Source organism: Coenobita brevimanus, chromosome 27 (assembly GCF_032717465.1).
Source record: "Coenobita brevimanus isolate Jiangsu-jjx chromosome 27, ASM3271746v2, whole genome shotgun sequence".
Lineage (NCBI taxonomy): Eukaryota > Metazoa > Arthropoda > Malacostraca > Decapoda > Coenobitidae > Coenobita > Coenobita brevimanus.
The window spans coordinates 22,596,291-22,620,139 of NC_136980.1; the positions used below are offsets into that span (position 1 = coordinate 22,596,291).

General features: G+C 42.3%; 1 protein-coding gene across 1 annotated transcript in view; it reads right to left on the reverse strand.

Annotated features, from left to right (window-relative positions):
• LOC145394499 ((3R)-3-hydroxyacyl-CoA dehydrogenase-like) overlaps nt 1–23,265 on the reverse strand; it is an 84,188-nt gene extending 60,923 nt beyond the window's left edge. The window contains exons 1-3 of the mRNA XM_080268346.1: nt 23,242–23,265; nt 22,719–22,881; nt 12,136–12,252 (exon numbers count right to left, since the gene is read on the reverse strand). Coding sequence (XP_080124472.1) covers nt 12,136–12,252; nt 22,719–22,881; nt 23,242–23,265 — 304 coding nt within the window. The remainder of the gene's footprint in view (nt 1–12,135; nt 12,253–22,718; nt 22,882–23,241) is intronic.
• Nucleotides 23,266–23,849: the final 584 nt, after the last annotated feature.

The window sequence follows — 23,849 nt, forward strand, 5'->3', positions numbered from 1 at the left end:
CAACTGTTCAAGTCTAACTGTTACAGATATTTTATGAACAGAGGACACCAGTAATCTGGTGTATGGATTATTTTTTTTCTCCATTTGTTTTTCCTTCCTCCATTCTGTTATTTAAAAAAAAAAAAAAAAAAAAAAATTGTTCTCGCTCTTGTTCTAACTGAAGTTCGCGTTGTTTCTGCTCGTGTTCATGCTGTTCTCGCTCGTATTTGTGCTCCTTTTCGCGTTCCTCACGCTGAATTCGACGGTCTTCACGAGCATCACTCTCGCGCTGCTGTTCGTAATTAAACCGAGAGAGGACGAACTCCTTAATTTCAGTTGGGTCCGTAAGACCCATATCTTTGGCTTCCTGTACATAGACGCTGGTCGACATGATGCTAACTCAATCCAATAAACTAGCGACTCAGTACTGACTGCGATTTTTTTTTTTGCAAAGAGATGCGAATAATAAAAAATAAAGAATATAGGCACAGGTTAGTGGTGAACAGTTTTATCTAATTAAAATGGTAAAGAAAGAAAATCAAACAAACAACTAACTGTCAAAACTCTTATGTAAATTAATAAAAATGAATCAATAATCACCAGTAAGGTAGTGCCTATAGACTTTAATAATACATACCTAAGTATGAACGAGTGAGTATTATCTCGTGAATAGCTTTAGAGCTAGGAGTTAATATCCTGGAATGAGGTTGCCAATTGTCACGGGGTTTTTAAAATAAATGCAATATTAAAGGATAATTCTCAATAATACTGAAGAGCAGGGACAATGAATTGTCTTGCTAAATCAAACAATGATTACTTTATGCCGGCCCGCTTCGCCGAGTCTCCCAGAACGAGAATTTACAAACTTTCTCAACAGTACACAGCAGAGACTAATTACTCACAATTGCTGTTTATTAGTACTGTTAGCCTCTGGAGAAAGTGACTTCACCCCTGACAACAAATAACTAATACTATCAATGATATCAGGTTCTTGCTGATGCGTTAACTCCTAGAAGGCACAACGGATTTTAAGCTTAATACAACAAGACTGGCCTAAGTACCAGTTATGAATAGCAAAGCGTTTATGCAAGCTAGGAGCTATAAGGGAAATAAGCTTAATTATGGAGAAATGAAACACGAGTTTACATTACATTAAGCTCAAAGAAAAAGAACTGTTAAATTTATTAATTACAAAGGAACAAATTCAACGTTACATCTCAAAGTGAATTCAAAATAAAGAGATCGCACTCACTCGCTCACTCAGAAGCTAACCTCTTAAACCTAGGAAAATACGAAAAGGAAATACTGGTCAATGTAGCGTATCACCAAGGAAGGGTGGGAGCCTGGAGAACTGTAGTCTAGTGGAATCTGGGTGCTAGATGACCTCTCTCATTCTCACTACTGGAGCACAGAACCACACTCCGTCACAACAGACAAAAGACTGATTCAAATTCGATGTGTGGGGTGGGATGCCCAGGCCAGCTGGAAGAAGGCGTGGCCAACGGTTGAGGCAAGCAGGGGCGAACAATGTAGAAACAATAATATCGCTCAGTGGAGCACTTAATGACGTGCATTAGAATGGTCACTTTTGAAACAGTGACGAATGTTTTGAAAAAAGTATACCATCGAAATGGAGAGAGAAACGGTTAACTGAACGATACACAGTGAGTTTTCCACTAATAGTTCGTGGTTTCTCACAAAAGGAAAATGTCGCGAATTTGATTCGTGACAAGGAGACCCAACCGTCAGTGTGTTTCATAGCTTACACACGAGACACAGGTGTGCTATACTTTCATCATCTACTAAACTACACAAATGTAGTTTGAAATTAAAAGGTCAATAGCAACGGGCAAGACAATTGGTAAAATATTACTTGTCAGTATTTCCTATGTATGACCATACAAGTATAGGATGTATTCTGGGTAAATTTAATACTATGTTGCCTAACATTAATTTATGTGACGTGGAAATAAAGTAATAATAAAACACCCTGTCTGTGTTTCTGTCTGTGTCTCTGTCTGTGGCTCTGTCTGTGTGTCTGTCTGTGTCTCTGTCTCTGTTTGTGTCTTTGTTTCTTTGTCTGTGTCTGTGTCTGTCTGTCTTTGTCTGTTTCTGTGTCTGTGTTTGTGTGTGTGTGTGTGTGTGTGTGTGTGTCTGTCTGTCTGTCTGTCTGTGTCTGACTGTCTGTCTGTCTCAGACACGAGAGTCGAAATTCTCAAACTCTGAACCACAGACGCTTTGGCGTTGGCAGTGCTGACTGTATCACGAAAATCTGACCAGAGCTGTACATGCGAAACAATACTTCTTTCCAGAGACAGAGGACGTAACACTCACATGTGCCTCACAAAATCAGTTCCTTACAGTACAGGCTTACTATGTTGCACCCGATTATTGTGAGTTACACAGTAAAGAGATAGCAGTTCTCCCTAACAAGCACCATCTAGCCTTGTCGGTTAACTTCTCGTCACAGTTACAACCCTTTTTACCTTCATTCAATGTTTCTACCTTGAATGTGAACAGGCTGTCTCATGTGCTCAGGAGAATACAATTCCTCTCCCACCTGAACAAGACTGATTTAGAGCCATATGTACCGTCCTATCTCCCTTCATACCTTTCTCCTTCCTATTTTGGTCCTGGCTTTGGTCTTCAACTTATTGTGGTCTTGTCCTGTGTTTGTGTTTGGGGCTACTATCTAAAGTGCCAAATAAGTAACCCACTAAAACCACGGGTCCGTACTCGCGGATCGCATGTGGACTTGCCTGAATAGTTAGCTACCTTACAAATTGGTTAGGCTACACGGTAGTTAGGAGAACAATCTCAATGGGAATGTCGAAAAGGTGTGGCCTAGCAATGTTCTGGTGCCGGACATCGTTTCCATGATGAGTTGTGGTCTCTCACTATTTTTACATATTACATACAAAGGTGTTTAGACATAATGCAAGAGTGTGTAACATTAGTGTGAAGATAATCAACCAAACACCATCTTACTGTAAAGTGTGGCATGGGAAAGGATCAGCATCCAGATTTGCAAAGCCTAGCATTTTCTATCCAAAACAATGAAGGTAAGGGAAGGCGATAGAAGAATATGAATTGTATATACCTGTCTTGGGGAAACACAGATACCCTGTTGGTATACTTTAATGTAACTAATATTACTTTACTGAGGTGTATAACGTGCATGGTAGAGTTGTGATTTACTTCTATTCATGTATGAATCCCAGTTGTCTGTGGAGTTTGGCACCTCTATATTATGCTGACCCAGGGCCACTTCCAGCAGGGAAGCCGGCCAGCTATAGCAGAACACACTTATCATTCAAACGAGAGGGACTTATTACTCTGAGTTATCTTTGAGTCGCAGTTGTATCTTTCTGTGGCCAATAAAGAGAGATAAATCTGCTCAGTTTTCTTTCACCTCCACACGCTACCTACCATTCCTTCAACAGGATCTACACTGATTCCCACCATCTCCTGTGTGTGAGAAAAACGTTGGCGGAGAGTGGCAGCTGGAAGTGACTTTAACAGTGCAGTCACGTCTAAGCTGATATATAATATTGGTGATCAGCTGTGAGGTTCCAACCAGCTGATACACCCTGGCAACCTGCTATAGTAAATCGTAGATTACTATGAATGTACTTTGCCATTTGTAACGGTGATCCTGACTGGATGTTCCATTTTATGGTGCAATACTTATGGAGAAAAAGAATAATCACCGATAAAAATGCATGCACATTTACCTTAAATAATTATATGTACTAGTGTTCCACACAAACTTCAAGGTGTGGTAGAGTTTTATTAGAAAGAAAACATCTGATTTGGCAAGATCTCACTCCAAGGCTTACCAAACGATATGGTATGGCCAGCAATAATATAATATTTGGTCAAAGAAACTCGAGAGGTCTTACTGAAAATATCCTTCACAGTTTGTATATTCATACACTGTTATTGTTAATGCAAAAGCAACCACAATATAATTAAGGTTGGTAACTGAAATTAAACTTGACAACAGTTGGCCATCCTGATTTACCACCTTCACCCACAGAAGGTCGGTGGCCAGTCAAGCCAGGGTAACCAACTGTTCCATCCCATGTCACCCAGACATACGATACACTTCTTTATTAAATCTAAATTCATTCGACCTTATTGGAATGACCTTTGCAACTGAGGTATTTGAGGCGACTAGAGTGTGTTTGACTCGCGGCTACTGATTGGCCACCGATGACGTCATCGCAGTAAACGCCAAATGATCGATAATTATATATATATATATATATATATATATATATATATATATATATATATATATATATATATATATATATATACAATTTTTAAAAATAGTCTATTAAGAATATATGGAGTAAATGGGTAGTTGCTAATTACTGTGAAGAGTATGTATTAGGGTTCTCAGGCTGCAGTGAGAGTGCACAGTGAACTGAGTGTCATGTTTCCATGGTTGTTCAATCTGTATATGGATGGGGTAATAACAGATGTACAAGGTAGGGCAGTGAATGTTGGAGCGGCCCTAATGAGAGAGGGCAGTGTTTGGAAAATCCCTGTACTGTTGTTTGCATATGAAACTGTGGTGTTAAGTGAAGACGAAGGGGAACTGCAAGGCTTGGTGGATGAATTTGGGAGAGTAAGAAACGGAATCTAAACGTGAATGTATGGAAGAGTAAAGTTACCGTCTTCGGGAGAAATGAAGTCACTGAATGTACTGCGAGGTTAGATGAGGAGGAAATGGAAAATGTGAGTGCTTTTAAGTATTTGGGTAGTGTGATGAGTATGGATCGAAGTTTAGAAGGTGAAATGCTTGAAAGGGTGCAACAGGGAGGAAAGGTTGCTGGTTCTCTGAAAGCGGTGACAAGAAACAGGGAAGTGAGCATGGAAGTAAAAGAATCAGTGCATGACGGTACTGTGATACCAACTCTTACGTATGAAAGTGAAGCTTGGACCTTGTTGGAGGGACACAAGTCAAGAGTGAGAGCAGTGGAAGTGAGTTATTTGAGAGGAGCATGTGGAGGCACACGGAGACAGACTGATAAATGAGGATGTGAAGGAGCATTGTGGTGTGGGTCTGGATGTGATAGAAAGCGTTAGAAGAAATACAGAGAGGTGGTTTGGCCTTGTGGAGAGGATGGAGAGCGAGAGATTGACGAAGAGAGTGTATTTGAGTGAGGAGGAGGGGGGGAGAGAAAGGGGGAGGCCAAGAATGAGACGGAGGGATGCAGTGGAGATGTATATGAGAGAGGAGGTTGTCAACTGGGAGCAGGGCAGTGAAATGGTGGGAGACAGGTTGAAATGGAGGCGATTTGTTTGTGGCAACCCCTTAAGGGATTAAGACGTCTCGCAAGCAGTGAAATGGTGGGAGACAGGTTGAAATGGAGGCGATTTGTTTGTGGCAACCCCTTAAGGGATTAAGACGTCTCGCAATAGACAGAATACTTTCCTCTTGTGTTCCTGGGAATAAAATACTCAGCTGTTCATCAAAAACACAAGGAATATATTTAATCTGGTCTGTTAAACAAGACAACGGTCTGTATACTTTTATTACTATAAATAAGCAGAGTGTTTGCCATGGCAAATAAAATACATCTTTATATCGATGGCAACTCTCCTTGCTCTCTCTCTCTCTCTCTCTCTCTCTCTCTCTCTCTCTCTCTCCTTTTTTCTGCAATTTTTAATAGAGAGAGAGAGAGAGAGAGAGAGAGATTAACGGCACAACCATAGGATACTCGTTGTCTCACGCTACATGTTTACTTCCTCTCCTCCTCTCCTCCCCTCCCCTCCTCTCTCTCTCTAATATTTGCTGCAGGACGGGTGGATACACCCGTGAATTAGAACCTCTGACTGTATATAACATTGTTTGCTAAAAAGATATGTGGCAAGATCCACCACCGTTTTTTGTTGTACAAGGACTCTCTACCTTTACAACAAACTCTCTCTCTCTCTCTCTCTCTCTCTCTCTCTCTCTCTCTCTGAAAAGCGTTTGATAGTACGACAAGAAGATTGAGTAATAATTAAAGAAGAACGATACCCAAGGTGTGTGAAACAAATGGAATGAATTTATCACTATAACAAGGGAAAGTCCCGTAGGTATAAAGGAGATCAGGTCAAATAACAAAGAAACATTTTTTTTTTCCTTGGCAGAAAGCATCACAAAGTTACGAGTAGGCTATATACATGAGGGTATTATCAGTCTTTCCACTAATGTAGCTGTTATATTAATAATTCCATTATTTCATCACCGTTGTTTATTATTACTGTTAATTCATCAAAAAGATGTTCCCTTGCCATAAATTTTTTTTCTGTAGCCAACGCTGTCCGTTTCGTCTCCTTGGAGTCCAGTACTTATAATCTTTTTTGTCCACTACAACCTTATTGCCTTTCATACAATAAACTGAAGATATAGTTTATGTTTGTTCCCATGAAAAAGGAAATCCTGCAAACTACCTGTTTTTGCCAAGCTAACATGCTGAGTTATTTTGGTTGTTACTTAAACTTTTTCGAACAAGGGGTAGCCACTCATTTCGCTCGTCATTTTTTTCTTTTCTTTTTTGTTTTTGTGTGTGAGTGTCCGACTCTGGGTATAGGCTTCACACAGTCCGTTACCATGGCCCAGTAGTCCTCCTTTGTCCATGCACCTCTACATATCAGTGTGAGGTTATATCAGTCCTTGCAGTTCATACCTGCATTACTACACGAATAAAGCAAACTAAGAAAAACTTCGTGATATAATGATAGATATAAAGTCATGTTTTGGAGACTCCTAGGCGAGAGTGCTGCCATCGACATGGATGTGAGCATTTATTCATCACGTCAAATTCTCTTTGCTTATTTATAATTATTAAAGCACACAGACCGTTATCTTGTTTAATAAAAGAACAGATTTCTTCATGTTTTTGATGAATAGCTGTTTTACTGCCAGGAAAAGGAGAGGAAAGTATTTAAAAAGAAATATTATCGATAATTTGCCGTCTGTTGCGATGAAATCATCGGCGGCCAATCCGCAGCCGCGAATCAAACACACCTTACTCGCCCCATACATCTCAGGTGCACAGGTCAGTCAAATAGGGTATAGTTGGAGACCTCATTATGTCTCCCAGAATAGAGAGAATGTTACTGTGAGGTGTAAAGCTAGCAGATGAAACCCTGCTTGAGTCTCCTATAAAAATGAGACATCTCCATGCAATGTTACAATTATAACCTGTTTCATATGCAACAGTGAATATTTGGTGCAAAGTAAAAGCAATGATTCAGGTAAAAGCAATGATTCTCCAGACGATAAAATATAAACAGTAAGTCACGAATTTTACTGAAATGGGTCAGATGAAAGGTGTGTAATGACAAAGCATAAGTGACTGTGTGTCATAAACTCGCAACCCTTCACCTTAGGATGTGGCCACACTTGCCCTCGACCATTGTTGGAAACATTGCTCGTGACATGTTAGATTCATGTCTCAAACATGTTAGCAACATGTCACAAACATGTTATGGGCAGTGTGACAAGCATGGTTTTCGAGAAAGTCACTGACATGTTCAAAACAAAGGTGAAGTAGTCCTGTGGTCTTGACTTGCGAGAGACAGTACCCAGCAACATGGCGATGAGGGAGGACACCTTACTATCGCAACCACAACGGTTGTATTATGTGCACAACAAGGACAGAAAATTCTTGCTCATCTCCGATATTGGGTGCGTCCATCACGTAAGGCAAACCCTTATGTAAATGACCTCGTTAGAGATGGCATTGGACTGTTACCGGTGCAAGTGGGGGATACTTCTGAATTTCGTAGTTTCATTAGGACGTCAAAGACAGATTTTGAAGTGGTACCACGGTCGCAGGTAATGGTCTACTGCTGTGTTAGATTCATGTCCACAGCTGAAAGCCTCGTCCACACGGGTGCTACCAACATAATTCCAGCAGAGTTGTCAACGTGTTCGAGACACTTGTGTTTCAAACATGTCTGTAACATTGTTCCGGGCACAGTTTGAAACATGTTGCCAATTCATGTTTCAGGCAAGTGTGGCTGCACCGTTAAAACTTGTCTCACTGTAATAAACTCAGGGTACGATTCTCATGCATGTGGTTCATGAGATATTTAGCTACTGGTGAACAAAATTACCATATCTGTTGACATTACTCCCCTTCATATTTGTAAAGCAAAGCATGAGATTCATCATTAGTGACTCCACCTGCCTAACCATCAACAAGTCTGCTCCCTCATTACCTCAGTTCACACACACCATAAACTCATTCCATCATCATGCTTTCCATTCTTGTTAATACAGATATTGTTATTTCATAATCATGTTATTTATGCTACATGAAGAATCTTTAACCCGAGGCGTCCCGTCAACGTATGGGTTCATTGCAACATTTTGCATTTGCCAGTCCCGTCAACGCACTAGTACGTCGCGCAATTGCAAGGTTCATAATTTGCACAATTTTTAATTTTTGTGAGTGATTTTTCGTACGTATTCACGGGACACCTTCCTCTATTCCTCTACAAGATGCCAAGCAAGGACAATGCCTTACACTGCATAACCTCCACCCCCTCCACACGCCATTGTCTCGGCAATTCACCTGTTACCAGTGACCTGGCCAATAAAGACATTCAGGGCCAGAGTGATTCCCCAATTGATGACAATGAGGAGGACAAAGTTTACATAGCATTAGAGGAAGAAACAGTCAGAAATGATGATCAGGTAATGTGGCAAAAGAAGGTCAGGTATGGTGATGAGTTAGTGAGTGAAACAATGCTTATGATGCCTATATTACTGTTTGAAAACCAATATACTCTTGTACTACATATAAATTTGTACCAAGTAAATAAATACCGTTTATGAGTGGTGTGAAATAGTTACCCTCCCACAGAACTCGTTTTCTTTGGTGCCAGCCTGTTAGAAAACCCAGTCAGGTAAGGAGGTACTGCTACCTGGATCGAGTATTTTAAACCTCAGGTGAGTGATTTCTCTATGAAATTTCGATGTTTCTCACCAAAAGCAGAGGTTTTAGCCAAAAAATTTTTTTCGAAAATACATCGGGATTGGGGGGTGTCGGAGGTGTGAAATAGCTCGGGACGTGACGGGTTAAGGATACATGCTTAACACTGGCAAGGATTGTGATATATATATATATATATATATATATATATATATATATATATATATATATATATATATATTCCCTGATATTTAGTATGATGCGGACACTGAGATATTCTTCACAAAACAAATAAATTGTAAGCATCCTTGCTTACTGAGACAAGGCAGTTTGTGTTATTGATGATGAATCTGATTCTTTACAAATATGAATGGGAGTAATATCAATGGATATAGTAATTTTATTCACAAATAACAAAAGACATCATGAACCACATTTATGGGAATCATGTTGAATTTTAGTGTGACAAGTTTTAAGGTGAAGAGTTGTGGGTTGATGAAACAATTGCTTTAATTTTGTCTTTACACAGCTTTCATCGGACATATGTTATTAAAACTAATGACTCAGTGTTTATGTGTAATCGTTTGGAGAATACTTGATATTACTTTCCACCAAATACTCACTGTTGCATATCAAACAGGCTAAGAATTTGTAATTTGTCATACTGGGGATTTTCTGGACTCTATATGAAAGAAAAGATTGATGTAATAACCTTCGTTTGTCAGTGACTCAAAAACTGTAGAACTGCAAGAAAAATATCATTGTATACCAACAAACAGTCGTTAATCAAGAACACCACCAATGCACACTTTGCCTATTATGGAGAATAGGGAAAAAATCTATCTGATACCATGCAAAATAACTAAATAGCTGCCCTAAAAGATGTGGGTGGGAATATTAAGTACAAACATACAATATAAATCAAAATGCAATGCAATTTGTTTCATGCATCATCTATACGTACTGCATACAATGTGTGATGCGACGAACAGACGGCCAGTGTTTACCGTACTTTTTTTTTTTTTTTACTGAGTTGAGTATATTGTCACTGTTGTAAGTGCAGGGACGTGTCTCAGATCAAAGGTTTAAATTTCAAGCACTTTGTAAAACCTGAGAAACAAGTGTTTATTTGTGACAAATGACTGTCTAATGAACCCATGAACTTAAATGCTACTGCACCTGACACTGCACTGTTGGTTATAAGACTGTAAATATTTTGTAAAATATTTCATATGATTATGAAGGACTAATATATATATATATATATATATATATATATATATATATATATATATATATATTAGTCTGTGGTGTTGGAATGCATAATTATAAGAACTTGATGACCTGGCAAGCGGCACCATGGAATATTCATGAAGCATTTCTTGATATGGGATGTGGGGCTAACATTGTTTAAGATAGTATGTAACAGCTTTATTTATCAAACTTATAAAAACAAAAACAACAACATACATAATATGTCTATGAATGTGAGTATTTAATGAACTTTCATTTCCTCCGCCAAGGAGGTTACATTTTTGATCGCGTTGGTTTGTTTGTTTTTCTCTCTGTTAGCAGGAGTACTCAAAGTTATGAACAGATTTTGCTGAAAGTTTTTGGAGGGGTAGGGTATGGCCTGAGGAACAATTGATTAGATTTTAGTGGTGATCCGGATCATCATCCGAATCCAGGAATTTTTTAAGGGATTCTTTACCAGTGTGGGAAAGTGGCAATTTCTATTTTTTTGCTGCTAACCCGATAAATAATTCCTGCAATGCTTGCACTTCACTCTTGGCGGATGTTTGTAATCTCGGATTGCTCGCTTTTAAATTAGCAGTTGACTTACCATCCACTCACTCGATGTAGTGCTGTTCTCGGGTGCCTGCCGTGTCATCTCTTCCATCCTTCTTTCCTGCCGTTCTCTTCTGTCTTTCTTTCCTTCAGTCTTTCCTCGTCCTTCTGCCTACGGGTGACTTTACGCTCCCTCTTCTATCTTTCTTTCCTTCATTCTTTCCTATTCATTCTGCCTGTGGGTGGTTCTACACTGAGTGACAAGCCAAATGGTTTCCTGTACACCAGGAAACCATATACTACGCTGGGTGGTAACCATATAACCAAATTTTGGCGCCTGATGGTTTAGTGGGTAATTATTGCGCTCCAATCGGATTGAGCCGGTGAAGGTTTATATCCAAGGGGTGGTTGGGGTTTATTGCTCAAAGTAATGCCACTCAGGGATGAGTGAGGCTGGTAACTCTCATCTTAAATGTCAAGACCAACTGCCTAGCCCAGGCTCCTATGCTCTTCATGGGGCAACATAGGATTGGATGATGGATGGTTGGATGGACATAATTAGCCATGATTTAGGCAGAGAGATACTGCGGGGGAAACTATACTCATTTTACTCAAACTTGGCCAAATATAATCTCTGTCCCTCTTGAGTGCTGAGCTGTAGAAATACTGTAGGATGATTAACACCGGAGTATGTTGCTAGTCACCAAGTATCGCTATGGAAAGGACATGGAGATGTACATTGTCATTTTCTGCCACTGGGTTGTATAAAATAGGTCGCAAAGTGTCGAAAATCTGGGCAGAGTTAAGGTAAATGAGCCATAGAGGACATGTAAAGATGGCCCATGAAAATAACAGACTACTTTACTGATGTTGAACTGCCATCTTATGCCACTTCAACAGGCAGTAAGTAAATTATTATTTATAATCATGTTATTTTCAAAGTGCCCTTAGTTAAAGAAAGTGATATGGCATTGTGATGTGAGAACCTTGTTTTTATTAAGGTTTGTTAGGTTTGCTTAAATCAGGCTGTTTTGATGGAGAGAGAGAGAGAGAGAGAGAGGGGGGGGGCAGGGGGAGGATGGAGGAAGAGAGAGAGAGCTGTCAGCAGACGTTCCTTACGTTGACCATTTTTTTCCATCTTACTACACTAAACACAACGGCACATCATGCAAATATAACTTTGCCTCTGGCTGATCTCTAACGCGAAGGACAGGAGATGACTCATCAGGGTTGAGGGTGACTCACCAGGCATAAAAGTGACTTACTAGGCACGAGAGTGACTCACCAGGCAGGAGAGCGACTCACCAGGCAAAAGGGGTTGACTTTCCAGGCAGAAGAGTGACTCACAGGCAGGAGAGTGGCTCACCCGGCAGGAGAGTGACTCACCAGGCAGAAGGGTACCTCACCAGGCAGGAGAGTGACTCACCAGGCAGGAGGGTGAGGGTGTGTTTGGCCGCCTGAAGGTTGATATCAGCGACCACCAGTCGGGCGCCCTCCCTGGCCAGCACCTGACAGCATGCACGCCCAATGCCGCTCCCGCCGCCTGAAGCGACAGGCAGTAATAAGTTCACAGTAAACTTTAGTCTTTAAATATAAAGCATTACCTGTAGTGAGTGCACTGCTATCTTACTGAACAATTTTCTCTGCAATACCCGGCTCTGTCTGTCTGTCTGTCTGTCTCTCTCTCTCTCTCTCTCTCTCTCTCTCTCTCTCTCTCTCTCTCTCCTTGCTGTACAGTTCTGCCAGTCAGTACTCAGTGCTCCTTCTTGAGTCGTATATATAGTTTTCATACTACAGTTATTATGTCGGACAGTCATATCACTGCTTTTTTTTTAACTGAGCAGTTATCAAACTCTCACACAGTATTCTAAAAAGACTGTTGAGTTCCAGCGATCACATCACTGAGTTCTGAGAGTCATTGCTCACAGTCCCAGTAATAATTATAATAACTTGAATTATTGATATTTATTTCTGCAGTTTTACAAGCATCAATGTATCACTGCTCTGAATACAAATTCCACGAGACCACCTGATACTACAGGATCGGGCACTAGAACACAATTTAATCCATGCAGTCTGACTAGTCTTTCTATTTCTTTCTACCTTCAAACGTATTTAGTCAAATTAGGGGAGACCTTTTGTATCAATGGATTAATCAGTGCCGTATCTAACCTCACCAATTCATCTATGCTGAATGATATCGCCTGGAGGTATCAAATATAAGATTATCAACACTTCATCGGACTGAAGGGATTAGTGATAATATAAAACCGGTGAGCACTCCGGCAATCTAATGACAACAGGGAGACTAACAGTATGACAGTGTGGTCTTGAGGAATCTTACTGACCAGCATAATTGTACACTACGACACACTGCTCGGTTACCAAAGACTTAGCTGCCGTACAGTCAACAAAGGTGGTGTCGTCTCGGCAGATTGTTCATGTACCCTAAGATTTAATGCCATATTCTAAGTGACGTGGTAGGTTTTGTAGCACATCCTCCATAGCGATATGACCATTTACTTTCTCTTGTGTGTTAATTGTACCGTTTTAATATCGACATATATCAGTAACAAGCAACAGGATACCGGGATATAATGTGCCGAGTGAATTACTAAGGAAGAGGTGTTAAGAATTCTTCTCAGCTAATTTCAGTATGGCCTTTATATGCCAGTCAAGAAGGTGGTGGCGACCGTCATTCATTCGTTAGCTGTAGTGCTGTCTACTTCTTCCTTGACCTTTGTCATTTTATTTCTGTATCTGCCTTCCCCTTCTCCTATTCTTCCCATCCCTCCTCTTACATCTTATTATTCTTCATTTCACTTCAGCTGCCTCTGCGTTGAATAAGCCTAATTAATGGTTTCCTGTAACCTAGGAAACCATTTACAGTGCTGTGGAGCCTATTATGGTGTCCCTGTTAACCAGATGGAGAGACGCATATGCGCAGTCCATCCAGGAACCAAAACTTTACATTTTCCCTGCGCCTTGCTGTGAAGGGGGAGTTGCTTTCTTATGCTTCATGGGTCTATTCGGGCAGAGAGACTGGTGCTACACTGCAACAACAACAACCGGTCTGGCAGAGTGTGGGAGGGAGAGGCTGGGGAGGTAATGATGGAAAGGATTGGTAACAACACCAAGCTGGAGGTGCTGTGATTTTGTGTAAGTCTATCTATCTATCTATCTATAGCCCGACGCCCTAATCCCGCAAAGGGTGGCCACAGACAAAAGGCCTCCATGTAAGTCCTTGTCACGGGGTTTTTATAATATCACGGTATTTTTGCAATAAATGCTTAAATATTATTTGATTGATAATAATATTCAATAATATTGAAGAGCAGAGACAATGATTGTCTTGCTAAATCGTGCAACGATTCCCTAAGAACGAGAATTTAAAAACTTTCTCAACAGTACACAGCAGAGACCAATTACTCACAATTGCTGAATTACTGTACTGTTAGCCTTTGGAGAAAGTTACTTCACCCCTGACAATAAATAACTAATACTAATAATAATATCAGGCTCTTGTTGATGCTTTAACTCCTATCTGGCACAACGGATTTTAAGTTAATACAACAAGACTGGTCTAAGTACCAGTTATGAAGGCAAACGTTTATGCAAGCTAGGAGCTATATGGAAAATAAGCTTAATTTGGAGAAATGAAACAAGATTTTACTTTACATTAAGCTCAAGAAAAAGAACTGTTAAATTTATTGATTACAAAAAATAAATTTAACGTTACAATTCAAATCAAATTAGTGAGACGCACTCACTCACTCACGCAATAGCTAATTACTTACGCCTAGGAAAAAAACACCTTAATTAAACTCTTATGACTAGGGAAATACAAGAAGGAAATACTATAGTCGATGAATGCTGCGTATCACCCTAGCTGAACTAAGGATGGAAGTACTGAAGAACTGTGAAGTGGAGTTTGGGTACTAGCTGACCTCTCACACTGCTGGCACAGGACCTCTCTCCGTCGCAGCAACAACTGGACTGCCTTCAAAATACATTGTATGGGCAGGACGCACAAGCCACCGGAAGAAGGCGTGGCTAACGGTTTAGGCAAGCAGAGGCGAACGATAAAGAAAGCAATAGTATCGCTCAGTACAGCACTTAGTGACGTGCATTAAATTGGTCACTTTTGAAAGTGACGAATGTTTTGAAAAGTATACTCCGAAATGGAGAGAGAAACGGTTAACTGAGCGATACACAGTGAGTTTTCCACTAATAGTTCGTGGCTTCTCACAAAAGGGAAATGTTGCAAATTAATTCGTGACATTACGCCCCTACAAAATTAAATTTTTTCCTTATGGGAAAAAATTTGTGGATATATATATATATGTACACATCCTAAGTCATTCACACAAGATTCACACTGTGGTGTGTGTGCTATCCTGCTACAGGAGAAAGTCGCAGTCGCCAGTGAGCGAAAAAAAACTCGTATTTACGTTAATAGAAGCAAGCTTGAGGGAAAAACTCCATGACGACGGTGAAAATCCTGTACTCAAGTCAAACTGAGCGAAAAGTCGCTACATTTACACTGACAACTAATTGTTGTGTAGTGTGATGTATGTAATACACGGTGTAGGTGTGACAGTTGTAGTGTGACTGTACCTATGTGTAAAATGACACAATAATAATATGATGATGACGACGAAGGCAGAGGAGAAGAGGCGGCAGCATGCGGCAGACGATCAGCTGGCCCGCACAGCAAAACTGCTACACCCATTGCTGAACCTGCAAATCCAATTAAGGTGGAGCATCAAAAGTGTCAGTGAGACAAAATTCTTATTAAGTTACAATTACTCTTTCTGCCTAGCAATCAGTACATGCTACGAAAAGTACTCTCGAGGTCGCCATTAATTTTAGCACACGATTAGTGTCGGCAAGTTGAGAATCCTTGTGCAAACTCGGGTCTTCCATAGCCTTGAACTGCACACGGGTCCTCAACCTGTGCCTTAACCTACAGTTCTTATAATAATATCGGAAAGCTGAGAATCCTTGTGCAAACTTGGGTCTTCCATAGCCTCAAGTCGCCTCTGCGGAGTTCTCTCTCGAACTTCCCTCTTAACCTACAATACTTATATTAGTATAGGGGAGCTGAGAATCCTTGTGCAAACTTGGGTCTTCCATAGCCTCAAGTCGCCTCTGCGGAATTCTCACTTCCCCCTTAACCTACAATACTTATATTAGTATCGGAAAGCTGAGAATCCTTGTGCAAACTTGGGTCTTCCATAGCCTCAAGTTGCCTCTGTGGAGTTCTCTCTCGAACTTCCCTCTTAACCTACAATACTTATATTAGTATCGGAGAGCTGAGAATCCTTGTGCAAACTTGGGTCTTCCATAGCCTCAAGTCGCCTCTGTGGAATTCTCACTTCCCCCTTAACCTACAGTACACGTGTATGTACAGGCCCTGGACATACTGTGTCCTGTGGGGCCAACAAGTGAGACGTCAGGTCTACACTTTTGACTGGGAACCAGGCTGGTCCTTGGATTACTCAAATCTCTGAGGATGCCTATCACGGAACCCAGCATACAACAACTGCCCATGTTAGTCAGCAGTTAGTAGGCGAGACATCAGGTCTGCACCTACGTTATCACTTCCCTTGATGTATCTCACAACAAGGTTAAACTGCTGTAAATACAGTGTCCAGCGTGTCAATCTTGCATTAGCCGTCTTGGTCGTGCTAAGACTAGTGAGTGGCATATGATCAGTTTCCAGAGTGAATGGTGCCCCAAATAAATAATAATAATATTTTTTAACACCATCAGCCACAGCCAAGAGTTCCTTCTCAACAGAACTGTAATTCCTCTCGGTGGGTTTTAGCCTATGGCTGTGGTATGCCACTGGGAAGATTCCACCTTCCGATTCCTGCATCAATACAGCACCTACTCCATCTTGTGAAGCATCAGTGCGCAGTATGAAAGGTTTGCTGGAATCAGGCAACTGCAAAATGGGCTCCTTGCACAACATATTCTTGAGGGTGGCAAAAGATCTCTCTTGTGGTTCTCCCCATTTAATGGTGTTTGGAGCATATTTCCGTAGCACTTCGTACAACGGTTGGGCAATGAGAGCAAAGTTGGGAATAAAACTTCTATAATATCCCACTAGGCCAAGAAATGCCCTAACCTGTTTCTTGGTCACGGGTCTCGTGGCTTCTTTAACCTTCCTGATCTTGTCACCCTGACACCTGCAATGGTTGTTGCCAACAATATGACCGAGGAACTCCACCTCACTGTGAGCAATCTTGCATTTGCTAGGCTTCACAGTCATATTGAAACTCTGGAGTCTACTGAAGACAATTTCCAAGAGTCTGAGGTGCTCCTCCAATGTGGCGGAATGAACGAGGACATCGTCAACGAACATCTCTACTCCTACAATACCATGGAGCACTTGTCTCATGGCACGATTGAATACTGCTGGGGAATTGGTAAGTCCAAATGGGAGGACTTTATACTGGTACAACCCCCTAGGAGTAGCAAAGGCAGTGAACTGACAACTCTCAGGATGAAGGGGAATCTGGAAGAATCCCTTCGCTAGGTCGAGCTTCGTGAAATATCGTGACCCTGCCAGCTTGGAGAAGATGGCAATATGGTCACCCATTGGCTCAGCATCCACTTTGGTGATTGCACTGAGCCTTCTATAGTCGCCACAAATCCTGACCCCACCATCTTTCTTGCGGACTACTACCATCGGACTACAGTAAGGAGATGAGGACTTTTCGATAATGCCTGCAGTCTCCATGTCAGCAATTTCCTTATCTACTGCACCCTGTAGTCACATGGGAATCGGATATGGCTTAACCTTTATAGGAGCATTGCTGGTCAACTCAATTTTATGACACTCAACCTTTGCAAGTCTAGGTTGGTCTGAGAAGACATCAGCATACTGACAGAGCAGTGACCATAAGGCATTTTGGTCCCCTACTGCTAAATCAGGGTTAAGTAAAACATCTCCGACAGTCTCTTCCTGATGGGACTGAGCGGTTAAGGGCTCGTCATCATGGTCATCAGGTGGGATCACTGCAGCTGCCCCGGTTTCTTCCAGTGGCTGGTCACTATCATCAGCTACTCGTAGGCCAGTCTCCTCGGGGTTTGGCTCATGATAAGCCTTCAACATGTTAATGTGGAACCTTTTACGAAGATTCCCAATCTGTATTATGTAGTTGAGGTCTGAAATGCGCTCTACTACATCGAATGGACCCTTCCACTGCGCCAACAACTTGTTCTGGGCAGTGGGGAGTAATACCAAGCATTTATCGCCTGGACTAAACTTCCGAAGCTTTGCCTTCTTATCGTAATAAGCATTTTGAACTTCACGCGCCTTGATCAGTTCTTCCTTAGCTAACTCGCACGTCGACTGGAGGCGGTCAGCCAAATCAAGGACGTAGGTGTAGGTGGTCTTGACTTCAGGGTCGGGTTCTTCATCGTCCCATAACTCACGAAGGACTTGAAGTGGGCCCCGGACCGACCTCCCATACACCAGTTCAAAGGGTGAGAATTTCAATGAATGCTGTGGGGCTTCTCGATAATCAAATAGAAGAGGAGCAATGAACCGCGGCCATTCCTTTGGCTGTTCGGCGGTCATGCGCCTCAACATCTTCTTGAGAGTTCCATTGAACCTCTCACACAACCCGTTACACATGGGACGATACGGCGTAGTTCGTAAGCCTCGGATGGACAGCAACCTGAACGTTTCGTTCATCATTGCCGAAGTGAACTGCGAACCCCGGTTGCTTAAGACTTCCTTAGGAGACTTCCTTAGGGATACCTACACGACAGAACACTTCAATTAATGCCTCAACAACAGTGACGGCCTCTATATTCTTAAGGGCCACGGCTTCAGGCCACCGTGTGCTGAAATCAACTATAGTGAGGATATACTTTGATCCATCACTAGCCCTAGGAGAGATTGGCCCAACTATGTCAACTGCTACTCTCTCGAACGGTTCAGAGATTATGGGCATTGGCTTCAATGGCGCAGGACGGACACGTCCCCGGTCAGTGGTACGCTGACACACATCACAGGAACGTACGAGCCTCGTTATTTCCCGTCCCATTCCTGGCCAGAAAAAGTCAGCATGGATGCGGTCAGAGGTCTTCTTTTGACCCATGTGACCTCCCATCGCTGAACAGTGACCTAATTCAAACACTGCTCGGCGATACTTTGCAGGAACGACAAATTGCAGTCGAACCTCACCCTGGGGTGTCTGTGACTCACAGTACAGCCGTCCTCGCTTACGAAGGAACCTGGCTTGACCTCCCCGTGAATACTTGATCACATTACCCTCCAGCTTCTTGCGCACTGAGGCAAGTGTCGAGTCAGTCTGTTGCTCTTGGACAACATCTTGACTACGAATCAGATCTTGCGGCGTTGCGACGGTCAACGGAGTGACGCGATTTGGAGCCTTGGCCATGGCTCGTGTTATCGCAGCAGCCAAAGTCTGTGTAGCAACATCTACGGCACAATTATTTTTGATCCCAGCGATGTTGCCTAATATGAGGTCAAATAGGGGTTCTGGCATGACAACTGCAAGTGTCGTACCAGTATAAAATGGAGATGCCACCTGGATACGTGCCTCAGGGAACAATCTCACTGATCCATCAATAAGTCTAACTTGGATCTGTCGACCTGTATACTCATCAGGCCGAACTAAACTCTGCTTAACAGAGCTGCCTGAGGAACCATTTTCCCTCAGGACATTTACAGAAACACCTCCTACGGACCCTGGCTGGACAAGAAAGGCAGTGTTGTTGGTGGAAGGGTCTGAGGAGGTAGCAGCCAGTCATTCATGAGACTGCGGAACAACCGATGCAGCAAACGTGGCGCCCTGGGAACTAGGTGTCTGAGGAGAGTTCATGGTCGGAGGGGGACTTGTGAAGTGTTGGGAAGTACCTGTACTGGTAGAGATGGCACCACCGGGTACTTGTGGAATGAAGGCTGCATTTGCCCCCTGCCTCCGATACACTAATTGACCTGACTGAGGGTTACGTGGCTTGTCCTTGTATTGCTGCTGCTGCTGCTTGGGGAACTGCTGCTGGTTGGGGTGCTTGTTGTACCGCTTCCAAGCAGGCTGCTGTGTATTTTGCCCCTGGTCCTTCTGTGGTTTGCTTGGACCTTGGCCATTACTCTGAGAATGGCCTTGGTGCTGGGATTCAGTCTGAGACGGCTTCCCAGACTTGGCAGTATCTTTTCTGCTCCAGGTGTTTTGCTTACGAGCTTGATACCCGTATGCAGTAAAGAATGCGTCAGCCTTCTCTGCCATTTGGCTGGCATCTTTCACCTTGCAGATCTTAAGCTGTGCTATGAGCTCAGCAAGCCGCGACCTCTCTAGCTGTGTACACAGCATAAGGTCAATTATCCCCTCACGCATGGAAGGAGTTTCAGCTTTCTCCATCCACTCATTTAAGTAAGCTGTGAGACGATCAAGGAACTGAACAGCTGTCTCCTTGTCTTGGAGACGAGCTCGCATGGACTGAACTTTGGCGTCGTCTACTGTGAGACCATACGCCTTAATGAGTGCAGCTTTCATCATCTCATATGTGAGATTGTCTCCACGAATTCTGTGAAGAATATCGAGGGCAGCGTCCTCAAATAGGCTAAGAAACTGAAGCTGCTTAGCTGCCTCATCCAGTTGATATACGTCTGCCATGTCCTCAAAACGAGCTATGTACGGCTCGATTCGCTCGCTTTCCCTTTATGAAGGAAGCTTGATGCGTGGGGTCGCCAGGACATGTGCAGGGAGAACACTCGTGGAGCTTGGACCAACTGCACCAGACGTGTCTGAAGCCAAGGAATCTCGCTTGAGCTTCAGCACTTCAAGTTCATGTTCTCATTCTCTGTCTTGTTGTTCACGCTCGTATTCGCGCTGTTCTCGCTCTTGTACTAGCTCGTGTTCGCGCTGTTGTCGCTCTTTTTCTAACTCGAGCTCGCGTTGTTTTTGTTCGTGTTCACGCTGTTCTCGCTCGTACTCGCGCTCCTTTTCGCGTTCCTCACGCTGTTCTCGCTCGTACTCGCGCTCCTTTTCGCGTTCCTCACGCTGTTCTCGCTCGTATTCGCGCTGAATCTTATGCTCTTCACGGGCATCATTCTCGCGCGTCTGCTCCTGATTATGCCGTGAGAGTATATACTCTTTAATTTCGGTTGGGTCCAAAAGACCCATATCTTTGGCTTCCTGTAAAAATACAGTAGTAGCCCTGGCGCTAATTTATTAAGCAACCCGAAATTGAGTACTGACTGCTTCGCAAACGAATGCTAATAAACACAAGTAAAGAGTACAGACACAAGCTAGTGGTGACCAGTCTTATCCAGTTAACTGGCAAAGAATAAATAAAAAATGTAAATGAGTGGGAAGACTCAATAATAAACACAATGGGTACGGCGACTTCCCAGGAGCGAATAAAATCGTCTGGCGTTACCAGGAATAAACTAGAGTTAAGTACTCTATTGATTAATAAAGCAAAAATTCACTTGCTAAATCAACGGTAACCAGTAAACTTGTGCCTATAAACTTTAATTATAAATACCTAAATATGAATGAGTGAGCACTATCTCGTGAATAGCTTTAGAGCTAGGAGTTAATATCCTGGAATGAGGTCGCCAATTGTCACGGGGTTTTTATAATATCACGGTATTTTTGCAATAAATGCTTAAATATTATTTGATTGATAATAATATTCAATAATATTGAAGAGCAGAGACAATGATTGTCTTGCTAAATCGTGCAACGATTCTCTAAGAATGAGAATTTAAAAACTTTCTCAACAGTACACAGCAGAGACCAATTACTCACAATTGCTGAATTACTGTACTGTTAGCCTCTGGAGAAAGTTACTTCACCCTTGACAATAAATAACTAATACTAATAATAATATCAGGCTCTTGCTGATGCTTTAACTCCTATCTGGCACAACGGATTTTAAGTTAATACAACAAGACTGGTCTAAGTACCAGTTATGAAGGCAAATGTTTATGCAAGCTAGGAGCTATATGGAAAATAAGCTTAATTTGGAGAAATGAAACAAGATTTTACTTTACATTAAGCTCAAGAAAAAGAACTGTTAAATTTATTGATTACAAAAATAAATTTAACATTACAATTCAAATCAAATTAATGAGACGCACTCACTCACTCACGCAATAGCTAATTACTTACGCCTAGGAAAAAAACACCTTAATTAAACTCTTATGACTAGGGAAATACAAGAAGGAAATACTATAGTCGATGAATGCTGCGTATCACCCTAGCTGAACTAAGGATGGAAGTACTGAAGAACTGTGAAGTGGAGTTTGGGTACTAGCTGACCTCTCACACTGCTGGCACAGGACCTCTCTCCGTCGCAGCAACAACTGGACTGCCTTCAAAATACATTGTATGGGCAGGACGCACAAGCCACCGGAAGAAGGCGTGGCTAACGGTTTAGGCAAGCAGAGGCGAACAATAAAGAAAACAATAGTATCGCTCAGTACAGCACTTAGTGACGTGCATTAAATCGGTCACTTTTGAAAGTGACGAATGTTTTGAAAAGTATACTCCGAAATGGAGAGAGAAACTGTTAACTGAGCGATACACAGTGAGTTTTCCACTAATAGTTTGTGGCTTCTCACAAAAGGGAAATGTCGCGAATTGATTCGTGACAGTCCTCTGTATTATTATGACCAGCAACATAACCTGCCTCCTGCCACCCATCCTCCCATCCACGCACAAAATCCACCATCCCCCCTGCCTATTGTCCACCCCCCCAGCACCCATCCCACCCATTCGCCCACCCCTTCCACCATGCCCACAACACCCACTCACCTATCCATCCACAAATCCACACCACCCATCTGTTCACCAACCAACCCATTTGCTTATTCAAGGTTCACCAGCAGGACGATATGTAAGTTCACACACACACACACACACACACACACACAGGTGAGATGTCATCATGTATAGAATAGGTAATATATACAGGTAGGCCTATTAGCTAAAGCATGGTAACTTGTTTGAAGAATGTTACACTTTAAATGCTCATACTTCCTTGCTAAACAGTTGCTAAAGGCAGCAGGGCTCTGTGGTGGAACCATGGCACCGCAAGGTGTTGCAGCATCCCGCACCGTGGTGCGGTTGTGGGATACAGCAGAGAAATCCTTGGGGATGTAGATCCATTCTCTGCGAGTACACTGCCGGTGCAGTTGCATTTTCTCAACTGCAGTACATGTGCGGAATTTGTTGCGATAGTATAAATGAAAAAGAGTTGTTTTGATACACCACAGAAAACGGTAAAGAATGTGAGCTGGTGTTGCGTACCATTATGTGTATTCACTCAATCTTTACTTATTCCTCTATTCAGTGGCAGTCACCATGCAGCCTCGCCACACCTGTCAATGCTCCTGGGATTTCTTTCCCAGAAGCAGGCAGGGTTAACAGTCCATTAGATTCCTACCACGAATGGTTAAGCCAGATTAAAACTCGCCAGCAAGGAGGGGTTAGCCGTACATTAAATCCTTACTAAGAAAATGATTAGGCCGGCTTAAACTCACCTGCTGACTCTGGTTACCGGACATACCTCTGGGCAGTTAAGCCCATTATAAGCAAAGAAACCTCACTTCCAGTCAGCTATACACGTGTTCACTGGTACCCGCCCCTTTCGCAGTGGTGCTTACCCTCGTACCATTCTGCTTGTTGTAACTCATTGTTAATGCTGAAACTACAGTTCCAGTACTGAGTGTTTATGTTGTCCTGCATTTAGAATCAGTAAAGCCACGTTCGTATTATGCCAAGGTAAGTGATGGTCTACATAATTTTCGCATTTATAAATGGTGGCATAGACCTTACCACTCTCAGTGTATGATAATTATGGGAACCACAGGATGACAAGGAGAATATCGAATAATGTCTGTAGGTCTGCAGTGTCCCCCAAAAGAATTATATGGCAGTCTTCTCATCAACAGGCAGGCAGCTAGTCCTTGACTATGTGAGTTGCCAAATCCATCACCTTTCCCAACAGTTTGAGACCCCTTGAAGATTGAGCAACATTATGCACCAAATTTATCGCCCCGTGCTAAAAGCATCTGCATGACTACTTATGAATCTGATGACTTCCCTGATGATGCTGAGTATACATCAGTGAATTAGAAGTGTATCAAAA